The following is a 13,086-nucleotide window of genomic DNA, read 5'->3' on the forward strand; positions in this document are numbered from 1 at the left end:
TGACTGGCAAGACGGCCGCGAGCGGAAACCCAAACAGTGAAAGTGAGTTGTTCAAAACCTTTCTTTTTAGTAAACAATGTTCTCAATGCTGGAGTTCATGTGTAGAGACCCAGGCGATACTTCCAGCAAAGTTTCATGGTGTGTCGAGCCTTCTTAGTGTTGTAAAAATATCGATTTTGATGCGCTCAAAGTTATGCCCCTAGTTCTCCCATTCACCGGCCATTGACCACAAAACGAAATCACGGTCAATCTCAAAAACGGCTCATTTGTCGTAATTATGCTTTTAGATATAAGTTTGTCTCGTTTACAGTAAAAAAAAAAACAGCCCAGGTTGCATTTTGGCAATAGTTATCCTTTAACAAACTTTTTTTTTTTATTTAAAACCTTTAGAATTAAAAAAATAAAGTTTTTTTCCTAACTATTAATTCCAACATATCCCAAATGCCAAAAATAAAATAATAACGATGATATACAAATATACAAGTATTCAAACAATAGTTACATTAAAATGCAAAATACAAAAAGGAGGGAGAATGAATACATAATAAAATAAAATTGTATAATAATTATTATATCATTATCATTATTTATTTTATTATATAAATAAGTTTTATAATTATAATTAGGAGGACAGATAAAAGTCCCGTCTTGTAATAAAAGTCCCACGTAATATCAGCTTGGCTGCCATCAGAGCATGTGATTCAACTTCTTCAAAACATGATATATCAAAACAAGCATTTTCAAAAATATTAATTTTAGTTTTTTTACTAACTATTAATTCCAACACAACAATCCCAAATACCACAAAAAATAAAATAATTAATCATGATGATACACAAATATTGCAAGTTTTTAATTGTACATAACAAAAACGCAAAATAGGGGAAAAAAAAGGGAGAATAAATAATAAAAAAACTATTGTATTATTAAAGTAATTATAATTCTATTTAAATTTAAAAATTATTGTATTATATTAATAAAAATAAGTATTATAATTATAATTAGGAGGACAGATAAAAGTCTTGTAATATACCTAAGATAAAAATTAAATAAAAACAAATAATAAAAGGAATGATGATACACAAGTATTCACGCAATAACAACATTCAAATGTAAAAAAACCCTTATATATATATATATATATATATATATATATATATATATATATATATATATATATATAAATTAATTAATTTACTGAACTATTATATTATTAAATTGTTAATATTTTATTATTAATTTAATTAGAATTTAATTCAATTATAATAATTATTATATTATTATTTTATTATATTAATAAGTATTGTAAATATAATTAGGAGGACAGATTAAAGTCTTGTAACAAAAGTCCCATGTAAGATTAGGCTGGCTGCAATTAGAGCATGTGATTAAAGTTAGCAAAAATAGTACAAAAATAAAATAAAGAACTTAAAGAACTAGCATTGATTCTAGCAATCCTAAATGCCTAAGATAAAAATAATGAAAAAATTAATAAAAATATAAAATCGGAAAAGTATAAAAAATATAATAATTATTATTTATTAATTATAATTAGTAATATAATACTTTCTGTACACATTGCATTCTACCATGTAATGATGATGATGTTGGCACATAAAAAAATCATAAAGTAAAGAAAACTAAAGTCTATTCTGTTCTGTTGAAAAGGTTTAATACAAAAATCACAGAAAAATGATGTACAGCCGTGTAAAAGCCTTCATTGTTTTAAGCAGATAATAAATAGGCAGTGCTAATAGTGAATATCACTAGTGATCAGTGGTTATGTGTTGGGTTTAGCGTTGCCCCCTGGCCGCCAGTGTCTGTACTTCATGCTGGTGTTGGGTTGACGCCGCAGCACTTCATCGCCTTTATCAATGTCTTTAGGTTCATCATAAATTGTTGAGATGTGAAAGTCTTTTTTGGGTTTCTTAGGAAGAAATGAGTTGAGCTTCTCTCCATGGTACCTGCAAACAAATATGAAATCAAACGCATCAGTCATAAGCACAAAAACACTGAGTAGAAATCATTTATTAAATAAGTGCCACTTCAAATATAGAAAGTTGTATTATTAATGTAGCTTAGAAGTAATCATTTACAGAGTTCTTAGACTTTTTGACCAATAAATGTCCATGTATATAAGTTTTTAATGCTTTTTAAAAGAGACGTTTCTGCTTATCAAGGCTGTTTATTTGATTAAAAAAAACCGTTATACTGTGAAATATTATTGCAATTTAAAATAATGGTTTTCTATTTAATTTTACTTTAAAATAGAATTTATTTCCATGATGCAAAGCTGAATTTTCAGCATCATTACTCCAGTCTTCAGTGTCACATGATCCTTCAGAAATCATTGTAGTATACTGATTTATTATCAGTGTTGGAAACAGTTGTGATGCTTAATATTATTTGCTTATTTTTAGGATTCTTTGATAAATAAGTTAAAAAGAACAGCATTTAAACATTCAAACCTTATATATATATATATATATATATATATATATATACACACACACACACACACACAGTCAAGCCCGAAATTATTCATACCCCTGGCAAATTCTAACTTAAAGTTACTTTTATTCAACCAGCTTTTTTTTTTTTTGACCAGAAATGACACAGACTTATCCCAAAAGTTAACAAGACGGTGTACAAGAGGCATCACTGTGGAAAAAATTTTCTCAGCTTTTATTTACATTTGAACAAAAAGTGGCATGTCCAAAATGATTCATACCCTTTGCAAACTGTCACAGTCTATGTGAAAATCCAAAGTTCTGTACCATTCCAAATAGTCCAAACTGTTCTAAAGCATCCTAATTACCCTGATTCATTGGGAACAGCTGTTTTAATCAACTCAACAGGTGAAAAACAGAAGCTCTCTGCTGTTGGTTTGTGGACAGTCATGGCTAAGACAAAGGAGCTCACTGAGGACCTGCGGCTGCGCATTGTGGCTGCTCACAAGTCAGGAAAGGGCTATAAGACCATATCTAAATGTTTTGAAGTTCCAGTGGCTACAGTGCAAAGTATTATTAAAGAATACAAGACGCTCCACACTGTGAAAAATCTCAGAGGATGTGGTCGGAAGCCAAAAGGGACACCTGTGCTGAACCTAATGTTTTGTGGGTGTTTTTCAGCCGGTGGACCAGGGAACCTAATCACAGTAAACGGCATCATGAAAAAGGAGCGCTACATCAAGATTCTCAACAACAACATCAGGCAGTCTGCAGAGAAACTTGGGCACCAGTGGACATTTCAGCACCACAACGACCCAAAACACACAGCAAAAGTGGTGAAGAAATGGTTAGCAGACAAAAGCATTGATTTTGCAGAGTCCTGACTTAAATCCAATTGAGAATCTGTGGAGGGAGCTAAAGATCAGGGTGATGGCAAGGAGATCCTCCAACCTGAAAGAGTTAGAGCTCATCGCTAAAGATGAATGGGTAAAAATACCAGTGGAGACATGCAAAAAGCTGGTCACCAATTATAGGAAGCGTTTGATTGCTGTAATCGCCAATAAAGGCTTTTCTATTGATTACTGAGAAGGCTATGAATAATTTTAGACATGCCACTTTTTGTTCAAATGTAAATAAAAGCGGAGAAATATTTTTTTCCACAATGATGCCTCCTGTACTTCGTCTTATTATCTTTTGGGAGAAGCCTGTGTCATTTACGGTCAAAAAAAAAAACTTAGTAACTTTTGCCAGGGGTATGAACAATTCTGCGCTTGACTCTATATAAATATACACACACACACACACACACACACACACACACACACACACACACACTTACTTATATATAAATATATTTTTTTCCAGATTTACAATGACTGTGAGAACCCTGGACTAAACTGGACACATTTCATGAAGCTAGAAATGTAAAAGCACACGTTCCTTCTGTGAATGGCTAGATCAATGAAGTGATGACTCACCCGAAGCCTCTCTTGCAGTTGGGATGCTGGCCATCGTTGTCCAGCGCCTCCGCCATTCCCCTCTGGCTGTTCCCGAGCCCTTCTCCCTCCCTCCAGCCCTGCTTCTCCATCACACGCCGACCCACTCCCTGCAACACACACACACACACACACAGCTTTAAGCATTTTAATGTTTGATGCTTCACACTTTGAAGTGTGCAAAAAGCATTTATCAAAAGTCAGTTTTGTTAGTGTTGCAATGCTAAAACCTGAATAGAACATTTGTCAAATACAAAAACCATGGTAAACCCTTTGCAAATTGCTTTGCAGTCAATGGAAGAACCAATTTCATTATTGTAAAATAAACAAACAAACAAAATACATTGTTATGTCTTCTGTATAATATACAACTTTTAGATCTGTACTTAACATTTTTATATTTACATGTAAAGAAATGATTAATTCATTATAAACACACACACACACACACACACACACACAAAAAAAATATATATATATATTGTATATATTCACAATATACAATTAATAATTTCTATACACAATACAGAAGTATTCATGCAATTAAATAAAACAATAAAAAAATTAAAATGAAAATAGGAACAGAAAAGGGAGAATAAACAAATATATATATACCATATAAAACAACACTAATAATCATTTGTTATATTATAAAGTTTGTCAATATTTTCTAATAATTATTTAAATATATATTTTTAATTTTTATATTATAACTTAATTTAAAACTAACAAAATATATTAACAATTTTTAACTTTAATTCTACAAAATAAAGGTAAAAAAAAAATCATAACTCCTAACTTAAAAAAAACAAATATATGAGCCAAATAAACTAAAACTATAAACCTTAATTTATAAAAAAATACATTAACAATTTATTGACATTTAATGTAATTTTTTCATTAACAATTTAATGCTACAAAATAAATGTAAACAAATGAATAACTTAAAATTTTAATAAAATAAAAAAAAATGTAACATAAAATGATAAAAAAATAAAAATAAAATGAAAAACTAGATTTATACTTTTAAATTTAAATTTAGTTTAGATTTACAAATTTAAATGTAAATATAAAATGCTAAATCTTGCAATGAACTCTAAAAGCATCCGAACCTTTGTAAACCTCTCAAAGCTGCCGATTTTTTGCTGGCGTCCCGGCAATCCTTCCAGACCGTCCCACAGCCTCTTCTCAGAGCGCATCTCCACATAATCTCTAGCATCCATGTCGCCTCCATCTGAGGAGAGAACATTTAACTCGGTTACAGACGTTCACATTAACGCAGTGCATGTTTGATGCTGTTCTTCCATCACAGTGTTCATAATGATCTGAACACGTTTACCTTTGTCATAGTAGACGCTCATATCCACGTCCCAGTCATCTGCTGTTTGCTCATCGAAATCTGGACAACATCAGAGAGAAAACATGAGCAACATGAGGCAATCACATCAAACAATTAATAAATACGTGCTGGAGTTAATGAGCACACATTGAGCATCTTTTGGGATAATCTTGATAAAAGCAACAAGAAATGTTTTTTTTTATCAGTAAATGAATACATTTTTGATTGAGTTTCTTGTATAATTATATACAACTTTCCTAATTTATATTTATGATATTTACTCTGTTTAATTCACAATATGAACATGTATGATAATAATTTTATTTTAATACAAATTTATAACATTTTAAATTAAATATGTAAAACGTACAATATAAAAATACAATATAATAAATCTTAATTTAAATTCATTTATAATTTTTTTTATTGTAAATAAAATCATACATGTATTACAATTAGGGCCGGGACTCGATTAAAAAAATTAATCTAATTAATCAGAGGCTTTGTAATTAATTAATCGAAATTAATCGCATTTTAATCGCATATAAATATTTGACCTGAGAACAGTGAGAAGTAAGTTTTTTCATATGGATTTTTAGTATACCATTGAGTAATGACTGAATACATAAACTTAAGCAACAAAATATTGTTTATTTTTGTTCAACCAAGTCCAACAGACCAGTGCAATATTGCCATTAAGTGTAGCAATAGGATACAGTGTTTCCCCTAGGTTTCCATACTTTTTTTCTCGGTACTTTACCCTACTTTGTGTAATAACGTTTATTTAACATAAAACATTTATTTCAGTGAAAAAATAAATCCAAAACTCTCTATTTTAACATTTTGAACAATAGGGCTTTACAATCTTTTGCTATTTTTTTTTTAAAGAAATTCTTGTGTTTTAATTTTTCTCATAATCAAATGAAAGCATAAACATTTATTTATTTTTAATCAAATGAAAAATAAACCTTTTAAATTTTTGGCAAACAAACAAGAGGTTTGCTGTTAAAATCAATAAATAATAATAATTTAACATTTAAATAATAATCGTAGTATTTTTTTTTCTACAATTAAGCGGTTAATCTTGTTGTTATATTTATTTTTTATCATATATATTGTTTTTTGTCAATTATTTAAATAGGAATATTGTTCTGTTTCATGTTAAACCGTACTTTTATTTTGACAGGTTGCCGTGAAGTTTCTGTGTGTAAAGTATGATATGATGCTAGTTTTCTCAAATGAAACGGTAAAAGTGACACTGACAGTAGCTTTGGAGATTGAGTCTATCTGTTCATTTGAGATGCAAATGCCAAAAATTAACGGGAGCATCACGCGTGCAGTAAAAAAAAAAAAAACGCGTCTCTGCCATTCTAACATGTTACATACAGAGGCAAACCGTACATGCAGGATTCATATTAAAACGGTCTTTTTGCATTTCAGTTTTCACAGACACTAGTCCATATCGCGATTTGAATTAAGTGACAGACCAACTTTTGATTTATCAATAAAAAAATCGACGAATTTACGTGGTATTCCGCGCTATAGTAAATTCGTTTTTTATGAATGGAGTCCGCGATCCAGTCCGTGTTTTCTTTCACATTGTAAACGCGCCCTCCTAAGATAATGGTAGAGGAAACACTGGGATATTTAGAAATATACTAGCCTACATTTCAGAAATTCAGGTACCCTATAGGTAGGTAGACCTTCTGTAAAAGCATTGAGGTGATACTTGAGGCTCGATGTGCTGCGGTGATATGCGCATAAACGCTAGTTGGTGCTCCAGTATAATCGGTCCACTGAAACTCATCCAGTGAGAAACGTTCCGCGGTGCAAAATTAAGTGCGATTAAAATGCGTTAAAATTTAACGCGTTATTTTTGTGTAATTAATTAATCTTAATTAACGCGTTAAAGTCCCGGCCCTAATTACAATGTATTAAAAAGTATTTTTTTTACCTCTAAAAAATACAATAACAATTACAAAATTCTAAAAAATAAAAATTGTAAAAATATGTTTACATTTATATTTTTTCAGTAATACTTATACTTGGAAGGTTTAAACTTTTTATTTTAATTATTAAAAAAATAAATAAATCTAAACATAAAATAATACATATTAATTGTTGAAGAAAACAAAAACATAAAATGATTAATCCTAATACACTTATAATCTACAAAATGTAAATATAAAAAAATAACTCGTAAATTTTTGAAAACTGTTTTTATAATTTGGTTATAGTTCTTCAATATTAATAATATTTGAAATTGTATCTTCTTTTAATTCTTAAAAAAAGAATACATCTAAACATAAAATAATACATTTTAATTAAAGAGAGAAAAAAAAAAAACACACACACATATTTATATACACTTATACATATTTTAATTTTTTTCCTGAACTACCGGACCAACAATAACCTTATTGTTGAGCTTCCCAATTAATTCATTCAATTTGACCTCAAAACACAGCTCCAGATGTGGCACATCTCTATTTTGTATAAAGTGAGATTACAATATACTGGATGTGCTCAGCAATTTTATTAAAACTGAAATGGTTTGTGAATGAAAACAATAAGCACACGGTACCTCCTTCTTCCTCCTGCCAGAACTGAGCGTCTGTGTAAAAAACGAGACCCGATCCACCCTTCTCCCACTTGAGCTCAATCTCCTCCTCAAACAGCCTCTCTTTAGTGCGCTCCTGACTGGTCACGTCTTCGTGAAGGGCCTCATGACGCTCCCACTCCTCACAGCGGTCATCGTCCTGCCCAAAACACACATTCAGTATATTTATTAATTTTATAAAAATTTATTTTGATATAAATTACATAAATAATGTAAAATATATATTTTTAAAATGATTAATTGTGAATTTTTTTTATTGTACTAATCAAAAAATATAAACATAAAAGCAATCATAATTTATTAAAAACTGTATCATTAGAATTTGTTCATTTTAGCATAAAAATTTACATGTAATTATTTTATTTTATTTTTAGTTATAAAAAAATAAAAATTTAGTTATAAAAAAATGAATGCAAATATAAATTAATTATTTTTACAATTTGTTAATTGTTAAGAATGAAATAATACATTTTAATGTATCAAAAATAAATATTTAAATTTTAAATATAAAATACACAATTGTGAACAAAATGATAAAATTTATGATTGTAAGTATACTTTTCATAAATTCTGATTCTTTTATTTACATTAATTTTTTTATAATTGAAAATAAAACAAACTGAGCGTATACATATTTTGTATTTACATTTTTCCCCTCATAAGTTAACATTTATTATTTTATGTTTATATTTTTTATATATATTTTTTAATAATTAAAAAGTATAAATTAAACAAATTGTAAATATAATTTTTCATAAATTCTGATTCATTTTATATTCACGTTAAATTGTATAAATAAAGTGTATACTTATTTTGTATTTTCATTTTTATTTTTTCTCATAAATTAAAATGTATTCTTTTATTTTTATATTTGTATATATTTTTTTAAAAATTTTAATAAAAAAGTATAACATTTTAAGTATTAGTAGTATTGAAGAAATATAAACAAATTATAAATGCAGTTTTTCATAAAATTACAATTTCATAAATTGTGGTTTATTTTTATATTTATTTATAATTTTTCTGTGAATTATTAAGACTTATCATTTAATGTTTAAAATTCATAAAATTTAAAAAACATTTTCTTTACATTTGTGCATTTTATAATTAAAATAAAGGTATTTTTTGATACATTAAAACTAAAATTTAAATGCATACTTTCATTATATAATTAACAAATTGTAAATATGATTTTTCATAAATTCTGATTTACTTGATTTTACATTCAATTTTTTATAATTAAAAATAAATTATGAATGTATACGTATTTTGTATTGACATTTTTCCCTTATAAATTAAAATGTATTATTTTGTTTATATTTTAATAATTAAAATAAAAAGTATAAATTAAACAAATTGTAAATATAATTGTTTATAAATTCTGATTTATTTTATATTCACGTTCATTTTTTTTTACATTTTTATTATAATTTTTTAAATTGTTTTATTTATTTTTTCTTATAAATTAAAATGTATTATTTTATGTTAAGATGTATATATTTTTAAATAATTAAAATAAAAAGTATAACATTTCAAGTATTAGTATTACTGAATAAATATAAATTATAAACAGTTTATAAATATACAATTTTATAAGTTTTGGTTTATTTATTATGTTTACATATTCCTTCAATAATACTAACACTTGAAATGTTATACTTTTTATTTTAATTATTTAAAAACATATACATTTTAACATAAAATATTAATAATTTATAAGAATTTTTTTTCTCTCATAAAAAATTTATTTAAAATTATTTGTTTTTAATAATTTAATTTAATAAAATTTTTAATTTAAGCCCTAACTCACATCATCAGGGCCTGACAGCTCCTCTTCACTTTCTTCTTCCTGTGACTCTTGATTGACAGGTGGACAAGTGGGCGTGTCCTCATCTACTGTTTGCGAGCAAGTGGGCGTGTCTTTATCTAGTGTTTGTGAGTTTGTGGGCGTGTCCAGACCGCCGGGCCCTGAAATCTCGACTCCGCCCGCAGTGAAGACGCTCTCCTCCTTGGGACGCATGACGGTCGAGTTGCGATACATGTAGGGCACGTTCCCGTATCGGCGATTCGAGCCCGTCTTAGGAAACGTGAGACCCAGTTTGCGGATGAGCCGCGGCGGGAGGCGGCAGGACTGGATGAGCTCCAGGAAAACGGTCACAGGGGTGCCGACGTTCCCGGCCGGCATGAGCGCAGGCGGATTGAGCTCCGGCAGGCCCTTGAGGTCCGACATGGAGAAATGCTCTGATTGGGCGACGTGGCGTCTCATCTCGGCCTTCGTCTTGTACGGGAATGAATTATGATCTATAAACACAGATTCAAATATGATTATAAAACAATCTGGACCTCGATGCATTGACATTCAGTTTACTCAACATCAGGACATTTAGACAGATTCTAAAAGACATTTTTAATCTTTCAGGGTGTGATGTGAGCAGGTGATGACCCTTGACCCCTTAACCATAATTCCCATTTTCCCTTTGCAATTGAATAGTTCAAGTTGAAGTTCACCCTTCAACACCTTCACAAAACATTTAGAAGAACTTTTGCTTGTCTAACAACATTAAATGCTCATAAAGTCTCATATACATACCACATTTGCATTTTTTAAAACACAAATTTATAAATAATTATAATTAATGTATGCATAAAATTATACTTTTTAATATATTAAAAATTACATTATTTTCATTTTCAATACAGAAATGATTATTGTTAATTCATTAAACATTACATTTATAACTGTTAATTTTACTTACAAAATATAAATGTATACATAAAATAAATCGTATTTTAATCTAAGTCTAAATCTAAAATGAATATTATTTCACACTGACAATTTATGAAATTGTTATTTATGAAATTAGTTAATTTTACCATAAAACAAAATGATAATTATACACATTTAATTTACTTTTATTAAAATTATATTTAAAATTAGCTACTTATATAATGAAAGTACACATTTAAATAAAAAATCTTTTTAATTACTTAATATCTTTATCAAAAAAAATATTTTTTTCATTTTAATTATAAAATAAATGTAAACCGTATACATAAATGCAAGAAAAAATATATACATGTAAACAAATGATGAATCTTAAATGACAAAACATAAATGTAAATAAACCACAATTTATGAAATTGTTATTTTTATGAAAAACTCCATTTATGATTTGTTAATTTTACTATAAAAATGTAAATACAAAATGGTACGTTTAAACTTATATTATGTATATTATAAACTTACAATACTTATATTTTTAAAAATATGTAAATATAAAATGATACATTTTAACGTATAATCTTGTGTTAACAATTACATTCTTTTAATATTAAAATATTCAAAGGTAAACAAAATTTTTTTTACAATTTATCATTTAAACATTAAATGTAAAGATAAAATTATGAAAAATTATTATCCATCCAAATTTATGAAAAAAACTGTGTCATTAATGTTAATTATAAAAAAAGAGAAAACTGCATTTGCACTCTTTATTATTTTAATAATAAAAAAAAAATACAAACGTAAACATTAAATGAAAGTGCATCGATTTATTCACAAGTATTTATTTAGTATTGGGTCCAGTAAATATATTGGCAGGAAAATTAGAAATATAAACAACTGCTATTTACTGTCCAAAACATTATATTCATACGGAGGGACTTTTATTTTGGCATCGCACTCACCAGCCTCCTCTGATACTTTGACTCTTCGGATCGAACACTTTCTTCTCAGCCAGTTTCCTTTAGAGTCGATCCACTGGTTCCCCAAATACATCTTCATGAATCTGTCTGATTCCTGTGAGCGAACCAACACCACACAACAACACGAACCCGCTGTTTTCCCCTCAGAACCATCCGAACCGCTCGTCCGCTCACTGGATCCGCTAAACCCCGCGCTCTGCACTCGAACCTCTGGCCGATGGCGATAATGGAAACACGCGAATCCTTTACTCTCGATAAACTGACTGAAATAGTTCCTCAGATCTGCGGATCGGAAGCTGACAGGAATGTTGTTTACAACGAAATACGTTACCTCTTCCGACGCCGCCGCCATATTTGAGACTGTAAAGCCGAATCCACATCCGGCTCTGACACGCACAACGCGGAAGTCGTATCAACATAAAAGTACAAATGACTAAAAAAACATTGTTTTTAACTCAAGAACTGGTAGTGAATTTTACAAATAAGTACAAAAAATGGCAATCAATAATATAATAATATTAATATATTAATGAATATGGCGTAAAATTGTTTTTTTCCCCCGCAAAACGTAGTTACTTTAATAATGTTTTATTTACAACTTCGATTTTTTTTGTCTTTGTTGATATTTAACACGTCATGTTTTACTGTTCTATTGAAATAAAACATTTAAAAACATCTTAATTGTGAGTTTTCAAAAATTCTGAAATATACTTGTATATTGTTACTGTACCATATTTAAATAGCATGGTATTTATATTTAATTTAAATGTACATCTATCCAAACTGACTTAAACTTAAACTTCAAGGTATAATAATGTAAATAAAAGTAAATGTAATGTACATTTCAGTCAAAAGATTTTTATGTTTTTAAATAAGTCTCTTCTGCTCACCAAACCTGCATTTATTTGATCCAAAGTACATCAAAAACAGTGAAATTTCTAAATCTTTTTACTATTTCAAATAACTGTTTTCTATTTGAATATATTTTAAAATGTAATTTATTCCTGTGATTTCAAAACTTCAATTTTTTTTTTAGCATTATTAATCCATTACCAATCCTTCAGAAATAATTCTAATATGCTTTTTTGCTGTTCAAAAACATTTTCAATTATTATTATTTTAATCTATATTGACTTGAGTACAATTTTAATTAAAAAAATCCAAAGATCAGCATTTATCTGAAATAAAAAGCTCTTGTAACATTATCCCATACCATTTAAAAGCTTTGACTCAGTATAATTTCATTTATTTTTTGGGAAGGAAATTATAGAAATTAATACTTTTATTTAGCAAGGATGCTTTAAATTGATCAAAGGTGATGATAAAGGCATTTATAATTTTGAAAAAGATTTCTTTTTCAGATAAATGCTGTTTTTCTGCACTTACTATTCATCAAAGAAACCTGAAAAGTGTTTTCAACACAATAATGTACATAATTTTTTTACATTAACAATTTAATTCTACAAAATAAAAAAA

The 13,086-nt window shown here is 28.2% G+C and overlaps 1 protein-coding gene across 1 annotated transcript; it reads right to left on the bottom strand.

Annotated features, from left to right (window-relative positions):
* Positions 1 to 1,650: 1,650 nt before the first annotated feature.
* On the bottom strand, positions 1,651 to 11,977 carry LOC141343012 (G patch domain-containing protein 3-like). Its single transcript, XM_073847606.1, has 7 exons — positions 11,593 to 11,977; positions 9,716 to 10,206; positions 7,870 to 8,044; positions 5,286 to 5,345; positions 5,059 to 5,180; positions 3,929 to 4,056; positions 1,651 to 1,964 (listed from the first exon to the last, which is right to left on the bottom strand). Exons 1-7 carry the CDS (start codon positions 11,960 to 11,962, stop codon positions 1,781 to 1,783), a joined length of 1,530 nt encoding a protein of 509 aa, XP_073703707.1. The 5' UTR covers positions 11,963 to 11,977; the 3' UTR covers positions 1,651 to 1,780.
* Positions 11,978 to 13,086: the final 1,109 nt, after the last annotated feature.

Source organism: Garra rufa, chromosome 9 (assembly GCF_049309525.1).
Source record: "Garra rufa chromosome 9, GarRuf1.0, whole genome shotgun sequence".
NCBI classification, from domain to species: domain Eukaryota; kingdom Metazoa; phylum Chordata; class Actinopteri; order Cypriniformes; family Cyprinidae; genus Garra; species Garra rufa.

Bases quoted from the DNA above. Each gene is read 5' to 3' on its own strand.
- LOC141343012 (XM_073847606.1), bottom strand. From the start codon at position 11,962: ATGGCGGCGGCGTCGGAAGAGGTAACGTATTTCGTTGTAAACAACATT. The intron at 10,207-11,592 runs GTGAGTGCGATG...CTGTGTTTATAG, and splicing joins CAAAGTATCAGAGGAGGCTG to ATCATAATTCATTCCCGTAC. The intron at 8,045-9,715 runs GTGAGTTAGGGC...TGTTTTGGGCAG, and splicing joins AGCTGTCAGGCCCTGATGAT to GACGATGACCGCTGTGAGGA.